This window comes from Cystoisospora suis (assembly GCF_002600585.1).
Source record: "Cystoisospora suis strain Wien I chromosome Unknown contig_421, whole genome shotgun sequence".
Lineage (NCBI taxonomy): Eukaryota > Apicomplexa > Conoidasida > Eucoccidiorida > Sarcocystidae > Cystoisospora > Cystoisospora suis.
The window spans coordinates 8393-20621 of record NW_027153222.1 but is presented as its reverse complement, the minus strand read 5'-3'; the positions used below and the strand labels follow the sequence as shown (position 1 = coordinate 20621).

Sequence of the window (12229 nt, the reverse complement as noted above, 5' to 3'; positions counted from 1 at the left end):
CGGCGAGCCGAGCGCACGCCGATGAAACACCGCTAGCTGCGAAGAATAGAGATTGCGATCCGTCTGTAAGATGGGGAAAAACCAACTCCCGAAGCGAGGAACGCTGTCTGCCGTCGTAATGGAAGACGATTGACTTTTGCTTCACCTCTTTCGTCCAGGTTTTAGCCCTGAAGAGATGTGGGACACGTCCGGCCAGAATCTACGGCACGGCCACCTTGCTGTTGTCAATTCTGAAAGCACCCCCTGTCTAAGGAAAATTGCGCACTTTTCCGACAGATTTTGAAGGCGCCCGCGGAGTGTTTTCGAGCTCTTTTCTTTGTATGCTTCCGTATTTGTGCTCCGTATTTGCCTTTTAGTTTCTCTTGCGGCTGGGAAAAGTCAGCTAGCGCTAAGCTTTGACATTCACTCGGCCGAACGGTATGCGTTGGTCTGTACCTTCAAGTCGCCACTTCCAGCTGCTCTGTATTGCTTACTTTCCAGTGATGCGATCTGTACAAATAAGATAGGAGTTTCCTCCCCTACTCTTTTCTGTTGTGTGCGCGGGCCGCGGCCTCGGCAGCTCGCGGCGGTTCGTGCTTCTGAAGTCTTTTTGATTTGCGTACTCGTCGTTCGCTGTGCTGGAGGCTTTTTTTTCTGCAGACCTCATACGGGCTGCATCAACCAGTTCGCGTGGCTCCTACACAGGGAGTCTTTCCGCCGCATCCTGTGTAGGAGCCGTCAAATTGTCTCCGAGGCGCCTTTATCTGGAGTCGGTTCCGCGGCGAGAGTTGATGGGTCTCAGCGCCGTTTCATCTTTCTCCGTCCGTTCCGTTTTTTCAGCCGTCTCTCACGGTCTCTTTGTTTACTGTCCGTCTTCCCCGATCCGTCCCGGTGCTGCCTCTTAAGCTCACGGGCTAATGGAGATTCACTCGAGTCGACATCTCTCGCCGGGAGTGACCGGAGGGGATGCTCGTGGAGGATCAGGCTCGAGATCCCTCTCTGCTGCTCCCTACACAAGTACATCCCATTACGGACACCGGTATGCTGTACCGCTCTTTTCCGGGTAAGAAAACCCTCGAGTAGTCTTCATTCCCGACACGGAACAAGAACGCCCTTATATATGTCCGGCCCCACGTTTTCTCACACACAGACGCCTTACATTCAGCGGCACTATATCAACGTTTTCGCGGATTCGGGAAGACAACTGGAGAGCGTCCATTCAGCGATCTCTCCAGTCAGCCCTGTTGGGTCGTTCACAAGCCACAGTGACGCATTTGCGGTATCTTAAAGGAATGATATTCCCATCATATTTTTGGTGTCCTTTCCGTTGTTTGCTTGTCCTATGTAGGATTCCAGGGGCCGCAATTAGGCGACAGCGAATCATGGGACGCTCGCAAATTTCTGTCCGCTTCGGCGACGGGCGCTCGGTTCTCAAGTGCACACGTAAGTCCCAGGACGGATGGTTGTGATTGCTCTCCCTTTTTTCTTCCTTTTTTCCCTCACCTCTGTGGCGACCTAGAATGTTCCTCCCTGCTTTCTTTTTTTGTGTGTGCAGCTCCGAGAGGCACTAAGAGCAATACCACCAATTCCGGGGGTGACCCTGCATTTGTTAACCCGAGGCACCGTAGGTGGCGAAGTCTTTTGTTTAGGACAGGACGCTAACCACTACATACCTTCTGCGGCTCTTTCGAAGTGAACGATATCTTTTATACAGATGTTGCTGGGCATTATGTGTCTCCCACTTTATGGTTTTTTTGATACACCACTCCTCAATCGATGTGAGCTGAGGGAGAGGACGTAGAAACAATCGCTTCGTGCGCCTTGATTCAGTGTTGCTTTCTCCACGCTGTTCTCGTGGAGGGTAAGAGCGCAATACATGTTTGTGAATGACATCGCTTTCTGTCGTGCCTGGTGTCTGCTCAGGTGCTTACTACACTGGCGTGGCGATGTGCCCCGATGACCTCTCTCCTTTGGAATCGGCCCGGCGGCACCGCTCTCCCTCTCCTGCACCTCGAGGGCGACCTGGTGCTGTCTCACCAGGCCCGCACCGCTCGGTTATTCCGCACCCGATGCCAACACCAGGCGCGGGCGGAGGATCCGCAAAAGTGCCTTTCCAGAAAGGCTTCCGGTCTATCGATCCTTCGTCTGTCTCGGCATTCCGCAGCCGAGGAACTTCTCCAGCTTCCTTCGACGAGGACGAATTTCCAAGGGGTGGGCACCTTCAGCTTCGGAAGGCGGGAGTAAGGTGTCTCGCTTTGCACAGCAGGAGCAGGGAAGCATCCAGAGGCGCCGGAAGACACGAAGGAAGTGCTGGCAATGATACAAGATTCTTGCAAAGCCTCTCATCATCTCATGAACAACTTCAGCGACAACCTTCACAAGGACTGACATCCAAACAGAAGATGAATACATTACGAGAAGAGGATATCAAGAGAAGTATTTCTTTGAAGGGGGATGTGCGCCGGGTCGGAGACGTAAACGTGGAGTCGAGACGCGTACCGGCGACGGAGAAAGCGGATGACGTCCGTCGTTTTGCTAAACAAAGAAGACAACCCTCGGAGGCGGTGTCACCGGGTATTCTGAAGACGGCACCCAGCCGATCTCGATCGCTAGCCCGCGGGACTGAATCAAGGGCAGAACGCCCCTCTGCTTCTAGGGGAGCTTCGTCAGCATCCGGGCAGCAACGCAATCCTGCAAGGCAAGCCACGTCAGGGGGAATGGCACGATATCTGGACGCAGATAGAAAGACAGAAAAGTCAGGGGCATCTAAACACCTTGGTACGAAAAGAGGCGAGTTGTCCGACTGTGGGGGGAGAGCCGGCCAACTTCAGCGTACGAAGTCGACCATAAGATATCAGCTGCCGGAAGATAACAGAAAGCAGGATGGCGAGTTACGCTCTGTCGCTGAACGGAGCGTCGAAAGAGATCAGAACATACATCCAGGAGAGCAAGGACATTACTCCCGCAAGCCCACCACATCCACAGTGTTGGGAAAGCTTCAAACGATGAAGAGCGTCAGATTGTACTCGAGTTTCTTTTGTCGTCCAGAAGGAGCCGGTGATGAGTCGAAGTCCGACGATGCTGGAGACGAACTCCTTGAGGAAGGAGGCCCGCCAGAGGTGAGCTGCTCGTACCCACACAGCGGTTTTTGGTCCAGCAGAACGGTGTGTTAAATCCAGCGGTTCTGCAGTGACAGGAAGGTTCAGCAATGTCGGTATCCGTTCTTTTCACTCCATGTTATTTGAGTTTTTTTCGGTCTTGGTATACCACTCAGACTCCAATTGTAGGCCAGAGACGAGACAGGACACTTTCCTATCCGTGTGTATGTCTTCTCTTGCAGGGATACGACAGCCGCCAGCTTTTTTCACCCACAGTCCAAGAGACACCTTCCTCTCCCCCTCTTCGTTCCGCTCTTACCACAACTCGAGCTCCGACAACTTCCGATGAGATACTTCTCTCACCAACCAGAGGCTTCTGCTTCGGTGACGATGACGACAACGAGGAGGATGAACTCTTTTCCGATGATGAAGAACTGCTGGCGAACATGGCAGATCCTTATTCCCCTCTTCCTGATACCCCTTTGGATTCACGCAAAAAGCGACCAGCTTTTGCATCCCGAGATGCCTTCCGACATTACGTTGGCTTCACCCCTAGCCGGACTTCGTCCGAGAGTTCGGTCCCTCCCTTGCGGCCTGGCATATCATGGGAGGTGGAGAGCGCCGATGAAGTGGCGCCTATGCCCGGGAAAAAGTCACAGCAAACGGGAACAGGGAGAAAGCCGAAGTCACCTATTTCGGCGTCAGCTTCCGACGAATCCCCTTCTTCAGCAATGGACGGACAGAAGAACGAGAATGAAGTTGAGGCCCTTGCGAGTAGGCTTCTACACGTAGCGAAAGCTGTGACAGATCAAGTGGAAATGTCGATTGCTATGCGGACGGCAAGTCAAGCGCGACCTCCTGCATCCCAAGGAGGAGGCAGGGCCTTTTCTCGTCCCTTTCGTTCACGCACGCCTGGCGGGGAGCCAAAAACGGAAGGAGAATTCGATGTTGATGAAGAGGCGGAAGAGGCCGTTGCACGATTTGGATGGTTCGTATTGAATGAACTGAAAGAGGTTCGCCACACTGACTCAGACCTCACTCGGGCATATGTGCATCTTGGCAAGGTGCTCGAGGATCTTCGTAAACTACAGTCTGCCCCGCGCTCTCAAAGAGCCCCGAAGGTAACAAAGAAGCCAGTCGTCATATATCGGACTCGTGAACCTGTTGCCCTCCATATATATATAAATATTTCCGCATATCTATACGTATGCGTGTATATGCACGTGTATTGTAAACAGTGTCTTACAAGCTGGTGGGTGTGGACTGTCCCCACAGTGTAGGACGAGAGGGGATACGCGAGGGCAGCGGTCTTTTTGTCGTTGCATCTCTACAGCATTCGCTGATACCCCTGATACTCCCGTCCCTGTCTTGTGGGACTAGCTCGGGTGCCCGGACCGACGGGTCAATAGCGACCGACGCATGGCAGCCTGGATTACTTTAAACTCTGTGTCTCGGAATTGTTTTGCATTCTTCAGCGGGACAAGGAGAGAGAAGAGTTTCTTGACGGGCTTGAAGTTTCTCTGCGTCGTCGATACGATCATGAGGACCCTGCGCGGACGTTTGCGCCACCTTTTCCTTCCTCCGACTTGACATACATGCGGTCCCCTCTGTCTTGTTCAGCTCCCACTTCTCGAAATCCACGTCTCTTCTTTCATCCCCCATCTGATGGAAATGAACAACCCAGGGCCTCTCCCTCAAGGTCCGCTCGGCTTTTTTCCAGAGAGACTTCTCCTAGTCGGGGAGTCTTCTCACACCGAAGTGATCGGTCGCCAGAGCCTCGCTACAGACCTTCAGCTAGGGGGAGTCACTCCGATAGGCTCCTCACAGAGCGAAGGAAGAAGCAAGAGAAATCAGCATTGTTCCGTAATACCGTAGGAGTGAGGAGAACCGGAGAACCGGCTGCTTCCAAGGAAGCGAAGGCAGTGGAAGAACAAGCAGAGAAGAGAGGTGGTACGGGCGGGAAACAAGATATGAAAGGAGGTCACGCGTCGAGTGGAAGGACGACGGCGCGCAGTGCTGAAGATGCTGGTGACGACGTGGTAGTTTTGGGATACGACACCGAGAAACGGTGTATGGAGATCTCGCCTGTGATGTGGGGGGTAGATCGATCTACGGAGAAGTCACTAGCTGTGTGGAGTAAGGGGACACCACCGGGACTCCTTACGGGTCGGTCAAGCAAAGTGTCACCTGTGGAAGAGTACGCAGAAGATACGGGAGAACAAGGTTCGAGGACAGAGAAGAAGAAACAAGCTGGAGGTGATGAGGCGTTACACATTACGATCAATAGTCGTGTGCAGGAGAACCTTGCCAACGACCGCGTCCTCCACTTCATGGTAAGCAGGCCGGCGTTTTGAACCACTTTTTCGCTGTCTCGCGTTCCCTTATCACCGGAGGGGTCCACGTGTCTCTTGTCTCGACGCACCCCGAGAGTTTAGAGTTTACGGTTTAGTAAGTCCGTATCCGAACGTGACTTCTGGCTTCTGCGCTTTTGTCCGCTCGTAGGGACCTCCTGTGCTTGCGACGGAGGAAGACACACGGCAAGCGGAAGCTGCGAGGAAGCATCAGCGCGAGCTAGAGGGTAAGCGAGAGTTGTTTGGTGACTTGCGGCGTTCATCCAGATACTAAACAGGTGCCAGGCCAACAATGATCCAATCAGTGGATTCCGTATTCAAGGTCATAAGACTAGTACTTAGAGGCGGATACATTGTCCAACCCATACCACTACCGAACCTTTTCTATCCTCGTAGGGCAATAACTGTACACACTTCAGCAAACTGTGTGCGCGTCAGGGTGTTATGGTGTTTTCTCGGGATTGTTATTCCGTATTCTTGTGCTTCAGTTTCGACTCACTTTTTTCTTTTTTTTTTAATGGAGATTTGGCACTGGAATCAGTTCGGTGCTGGTCGCATGGAGCAAGTAGCTCGGAGGCGCGCGCAAGTGTTTGTCCTGCTTGACTCTGGCTGTCTTATCATTCAGCATTACAAGACGCTCTTGAGCAGACGGCTCTTCTCGAGGCGTGTGTACAGTCCACAGGGAAACCAACGACGATGCCTTTGAGTAGTGTTACGCAGCACTTGCCCGCTAACCTTTCTGGCTCGATACACGCCGTGCTCCGGGGATCTGGAGCGCTCGCAAGCAAGAAAGAGGGCTTAGGGCTGGAAGAGCTTCGCAAAGTGAAGCAGGTCTTACAAAAGTTCGAGAAGATGTTGCTGGGCGGGGGAGAGGAAAAGGAAGGACGTGACGGACGAGAGGGAAGAGGCAATTTTGGAAAGGGTGCACAGGCTTCTACGTTAGCCGGCGGTAGAAAACATGCAAAGGACGGGGACTCTGCTAGGTCAACGTCCAGTCTTATGTCGACAGTGGGAGTGCTCGAAGACAAGGCGCCCCAATCTCCTCTGAGCCGGCCAGGCTCGAGGCTAAGGTTTGTGGATCCGAGCTTCAGGAGAGAGAGAGATGAACGGCGTCCTGGGGATGGTGAATTCCACTTTTCTCCCGCATCTAACGTTGTTGGAGAGAGTACCAGTGATTCCAGCTCAGCGCAAATTCCTCAGCTGGTGGTTCCTGAACCCACAAGACTAGTCCAGTCTCCGGCCATCCGGGCAGCCCCATCAGTTTCGGCCACGAGTTCGCAGCTGGTGCAGAGAAGTATGCGAGTCGATGCTCCCGTTGCCGAAGCTGATGGGCGGCGCTCTGTGACAACGTCTGCGGTTTCAGCGTCGATAAGAACATCCGACAGCTCGAAGAAGGAAGTGACTTCAAGTCTCCGGTCGCCAGCATCATCCAGTTCTGCTGCCTCTACACGACGTAATCTTCTTGCAGTAAGTAGTGCAAGTCGCGTGGCCGGGGACAGTAGGTCCCTGAAACTGCATCCGGATGACACCGGCACCCCGTCGTCGCGTTCTATAGGAAGATCTGGGTTCGTCGAATCAGATCAAGCTTTCAGTCGGACCCAGGGACAATTTCAGTCATCTCGACTCCCTGTTGTTCCACCCAGCTCTTCGGTGACAGCAGTTGCGGCTAGTACGGCCCTGGGTGCGCCAGCGATTCCCACCCCTCAGATTTCTGTCCGTGTCCCAGAAGAGCAACAAGGAGAGATTCAACAGGAAATTCCTTCGCCGGATACTCGCGCGCTTCCTACCAGCGCGGCGGTCTCTCCTCACAGTCTTTCTGCGAGTAATCTAGTCGGACCGCCGCCGTCTTTTTACAGCCCTTTCTCGAGTAGGCTAGTCGAACCGCCGCCGTCTTCCCACAGCCCTTTCTCGAGTAGGCTAGTCGAGCGGCCTCCGCCACCTCTCCAGAGTCCTTCCTCGAGTAGGGCATTCGACCCGCCGCCACCGTCCCTCCTCAGTCCCGTTTCAAGTGGAGCAGGGAACCCGCCGCCCCCAGGCCTCGCTACTCCTTTCCCGAGTGCGCAAGCCGGGACGCCCTCATCGTTGCTCAGAGTACCATTCTCGAGTATGCCACTTGACCGGTCGCCGTCGGTCCAGACTCCTTTCGCAAGTATGCCACCGTCTGCCCTCACTCCTAAAGGAGATAGAATCCAGGAGGGGTCTCCTCCTCCTCACGTAGTGACTGGCGTCCTTCCTACAAATCAATCGATAGCTCCTCTCCCTTTTCCTCCAGATGCTACCCCGCAACAGCAGGTGCAGGGGGACACACCGGCGTTGTCAGTGAAGGTAGGAGAAGAGTCTCGAGAAGGAGGAGTTAGCGGGGGATCCCAACTTACGCCAGAAGAGGCCGGCAACGACGGCAAGCCAGATTTGATAAAGACTGCATCGGGAAAGCTGAAAGCGGAGTGCTCGGCAGCAAGGCTCTCTGGAGTTGTCGCCACTGGCCCTGAGCCCCCCGCGGGCATGAAGACCGTTACTGGCTTCTCTAGCAAGTTCCCGTCTTTTGTGCTTCCCCCCGACGGTAATGGCATCGCGGTTCTACGCCTGTACACATATATACCTTCGTGTCGATTCAAAAGGAAGTCTGTGTGTTGAGGCCAGGGCCCCTTATTCTAAGTATATATCTCAGACTCCCTTGATCAGCCATTTAGTAGGTTCCTCTGCATGTAGAGTTAGCGCGCGCGTGTGCACGTCAAAATCTGACGATCTTTTGTAGTTTCTCGTTTTGCTTTGCACGCAAGGGTTCAACTGATAGTATCTGTATTTATGCCTAGCACTACGTGAAGTGTCTGTATCAAGCGTTCTGACGCCCGGGTAGCAATGATGGTGTATGCTGAAAGACGGCTCCCATGTATCAAGGATGTCTCTCAAACACGCCTGTATACTTTCTTTTCGCAATACACACTGCCTGTACTTGCTTGTACAAGCTCGCGGTGCGAGTGCCACTGTGTGGCTATGTATGCGTCTCCGCCTTCGTTGTCTCTCAGTCTCCAGTGTCTCTCTACGCAGAGCGCTACGGAGTTTCTTTCCATGCACATGCAAGCTAGCTCTTCCGCATTACCGATGTCTGCCGTGTACAGTGGCTTTGCTCTCACACTGTCACCACGCTATAGGAGTCTTGGAACTCCTTTACCTATGTAGTCGCCTATTGGTTCATCGTACAAATTTTGCATGCAGACACCGAGGAGCATTACGAGCTAGTAGTTTCGCTGGGCCAGCTCAAGTAAGTTGCCTTCTTGAAGTCACTGATGCGGCGTATGACAGTGCATGTGGTGGCGGCTTTGTTCACGTAGGGTAGCTTCCTCTTGAAAAGCTCATCGCGCCCAAGCTTAGATGTCTCCCGATTACGATAACGCACGCTGGGGTATATATGAGACCGTGCCATCTTGGACGGCACTCTTACCCCATGTTGACGTGGAACCAGTTTGTTTTGCGGGGTCGTTCCATATGTGCGCCTGTATTTCTTTGTAAATGGACGAGTGCACGTGGGCAGGCAAATGAGCTGTCGAGTCACTGCGGTTGGGCAGACACTATCGCGACCACATAAAATTGCTTCCCGTGTTGTCGCCAGGTGATTCTTCATGCACCATATAATGCTCAGAGTTTAGCTGGCTTTTCCGCTGGTTTCTGGTGTCGCAAAAAAAGCGGCGGTTGGAGCAAAGACGACACCCACCGTATGTTTCTGCGTTGCTTGTGCAGGAATATTTTCGTGTTCGAAGAAGATCGCGTTCCAAAGAAAGTCTTCTGCGTTGCGCACTACCAAGGCCAAGACGTGCAGCAGGTGGGCTTCTTCGTTCTTCCTGATCTTCATATCACGTTTCTTAGAATGAAAAGACTTCGGTTACCTGCTTTGCATCTTCTCGGGCTGCATGCACGGACATCCAGGCCATCGACCATGCTCCTGAGTGTCCAGGCATTTGAATAGGTGTGCAGTTGCTATCTATACACTGTCTCACTCTGTGGGTCTGCTGGGTCGCTACGGTGAAGAACGCTAGGTCTCGACAAGCTGACCCCTTGTAAGGCAACCTCTTTTCGCCTGCATGCAGGGGCATGCGTAGCAGGCCTCCGACCTGTAGGTGTGGCAAATATATAGTGATGGTCGGACGCACGTGTGAGGACCATGTAATGGGGTCGTTGATAAGGAAGATCCTCCCGTTTCGGTCCTCACGTTGACTGATGATCACGCACACACACGGTCCGGACCGGGTCATGCATGCCCGGCAAGGAAGAGCCGCTCTCTTGTGATGTGAGGAACTTGCAGCTGGTTCGCAGGAAAGTCCAGAGGTCGAAGACAAAGCAAATAAAGGAAGAAGACGCTCATTCTTATGGTTGTTCGTTCGACGAAGAGGTATGACCCGTGATGTCTAATGTGATATGGGGTGATAGGAAAATAGGGACACCGGTAACTGTCCCGCGTGATAGCGTTTAGGTTCACGACTAGAGAGATGGATGTGTTAACAGTAGATGACGTGTAGACTACGGCAGCTAGTATCCGGCAGGTGTACACAAGCAGTTTTCTGCAGAGCACACAGCGTAGCAGTATCCACAAAGACATCATGCTACCTCTTTCGTCCTCCGTAGTGTTGCTAAAGACAGGCGGCTGAACTTCAGTGGCATGAAATATCCATCTATACATGTGCATTTTCAGAGTACCAGGAAACGACAAAAAAGTCAATTTCAGCGCCCTTTACCATCTAGACAGAGGGTGACCGAGGTTGTATGGGTGTCGGTTCTAGGGTCTACACATGCATCCTTATACTGTTCAACACACTGAATGATAGTCTGGCAGGGTTTTTTTCGCATGGACACCTGACAAGCAGGTTTTTCTGTTGATAGAACGCGAAGCTTTCGTAGAACTGTAGGCGAGCGTTTTTCGCGATTAGCTATTTTGAGCTAGCGAGTGTCTTACTGTGTGCTACAGCTCGTTCTACCATATGAACCGAAATCTGTTGGAGTGCGAATAACAGTCATGCAGTTGACGCTTGAAGACGATATTCTTCAATCTCTTCCTGCCCTTGAAGACTTCCAGTACGTTCCCCTGGGCACCACCCCTCTTCTACTTTACAGCGTCCCGACCCAAGACAAAGTAAGACATCTGTGAAACTCTCTCTTGGAGAGAGGGCACCTGTAGCCTGCTACAGGAGGGCGTATCAAGCAGCGCAATGTGACTACAGATATGGCAGCCACTCTAGTTATATCTTTGGGGAGTCAGTTTGGGCACCTCCTGACTACTTAGACCTCACTCATGCAATACGATGCTCATATACGCATGCATGTACAGATATGTATCCGTGGACATCTTTCGCGCCCGTTAATCGTACGCGTTTACTGTATTAGAGAGTCCAGGAGACGCTCCCCTGTGTCATCTAGTGGCGATAAGAAGTCTCAGTTCGGACGGGAGACTGTGCCTGCCTGACTACCACTGCTCATACGAACACACAGGTTATCTGACACGAGTACACGTGTATAGCCGTGCAACTAAGGTGCGGCCCGTTCTTTTTTTCATGACGGGAAAGGTGCCAGTGCCCCTCTCTGCGGCAGTCGACCGTTACACGGTCCTGTGTGTCTGTATAGACTTACACCTCTTTTCATGTGGAAGGAGCCATACGTCGTCCCAAAGGTCTATCCATTTCAGCTGTGGAATCGCAACTTATCTCTTTTATAGTCACGTGCACCTCCGTGTATATACCTATAGAGGTATCTCAAGTATACTTGTATACCTGCAGGGTAGGCTGGAGGAAACCACGTTTATCGTGAAGCGGCGGCATCATAAAACGTATATAGATATGTATGCACAGATCAGTGGATAGGTATATGCGCGTGGCGGCTATGCTGCTCTGGTTGAATCACTTCGCTGCTCTTTTTCTCGTCTCTATTCTAAATACTCTCAGTCTGCAGAAGCAGAGAAGAAGTTCTGGTCTCTGCTGAATACCGAGGACCCGGGAGCGTCGACCGGGGAGATCTCTGTCGCCCTCTTTCCAAGAGAAAGGGAGCCCGGAGCTCCTCCCCTACGTACTCCAACCGTAGATCTCCTCTTCGCCGACTTCAAGCGGGAGCCTTCACGGAGTGCGGGGTGAGTTGGCAATCTTGTGTGTGTCTCGGTTGGTCCAGAGCGAATTTGTACTCTTGTATGTGTCTAAATAAAGAGGGTCCCCATGTTCGGTATATCTACACAGTAGAAGCTTTCAAGTCTTCTGAGGTACATACACCACACATGCAAGAATTTGAGTTACCGACGGCGGTCAGGCGTCACCGGGAGTCTGAAGGCGCGTCGTTCGTAGTCCGTTTGAGAACGGCAAGCATACCCGGCGCAGAGAAAAGGGAGCAGAACATTCCTAGTGGCACCGAAAAGAGTCAGCTTCTCGCATACACTCCTGAAAGGAAATCTCAGTTGCCACGGACCTCGGAAGCTTGTTGCCGTTGACCGGTTCGCATCTTTTCTTATATCTGCTCTTTTCTTGTTTGGCTTCTTTGTATAGGCGCGACTCGGCTAAACGAAGTAGTCTGCTGGTGCGTGGTAGCTCGCAGAAACCGACCCGATCTCAGCCGCTACTTGACGGACCCGAGGATAAAGACTTGCTGTCTAACAAATCGGGAGACGAAACCGGAGAAGTGAGCGGCGGGGTGACAACAGGAGGTGAGGACGCCGAAGGAGAGAGCAAAGTCCACGTGAAGAAAGACAAAAAGAAAAAGAAGAAACACAAGCATGAACGAAAAGGAGACCCCACAAAAGGCGGCGAGGAGAAGGAAAAAAAGGAAAAG

At 52.5% G+C, this 12229-nt stretch overlaps 1 protein-coding gene across 1 annotated transcript in view; it reads left to right on the top strand.

Annotated features, from left to right (window-relative positions):
* The first annotated feature begins 38 nt into the window (after nucleotides 1-38).
* CSUI_001042 (uncharacterized protein) overlaps nucleotides 39-12229 on the top strand; it is a 13020-nt gene continuing 829 nt past the window's right edge. Inside the window, exons 1-14 of the mRNA XM_068061248.1 lie at nucleotides 39-1042; nucleotides 1328-1422; nucleotides 1535-1603; nucleotides 1903-3098; nucleotides 3320-4198; nucleotides 4553-5410; nucleotides 5580-5655; nucleotides 6054-7988; nucleotides 8645-8690; nucleotides 9167-9248; nucleotides 9729-9815; nucleotides 10389-10553; nucleotides 11359-11540; nucleotides 11947-12229. The exon at nucleotides 11947-12229 is cut by the window's right edge and continues 829 nt beyond it. Of these exons, the coding sequence (XP_067926767.1) occupies nucleotides 897-1042; nucleotides 1328-1422; nucleotides 1535-1603; nucleotides 1903-3098; nucleotides 3320-4198; nucleotides 4553-5410; nucleotides 5580-5655; nucleotides 6054-7988; nucleotides 8645-8690; nucleotides 9167-9248; nucleotides 9729-9815; nucleotides 10389-10553; nucleotides 11359-11540; nucleotides 11947-12229 (6099 nt within the window). The 5' untranslated portion in view covers nucleotides 39-896. The remainder of the gene's footprint in view (nucleotides 1043-1327; nucleotides 1423-1534; nucleotides 1604-1902; nucleotides 3099-3319; nucleotides 4199-4552; nucleotides 5411-5579; nucleotides 5656-6053; nucleotides 7989-8644; nucleotides 8691-9166; nucleotides 9249-9728; nucleotides 9816-10388; nucleotides 10554-11358; nucleotides 11541-11946) is intronic.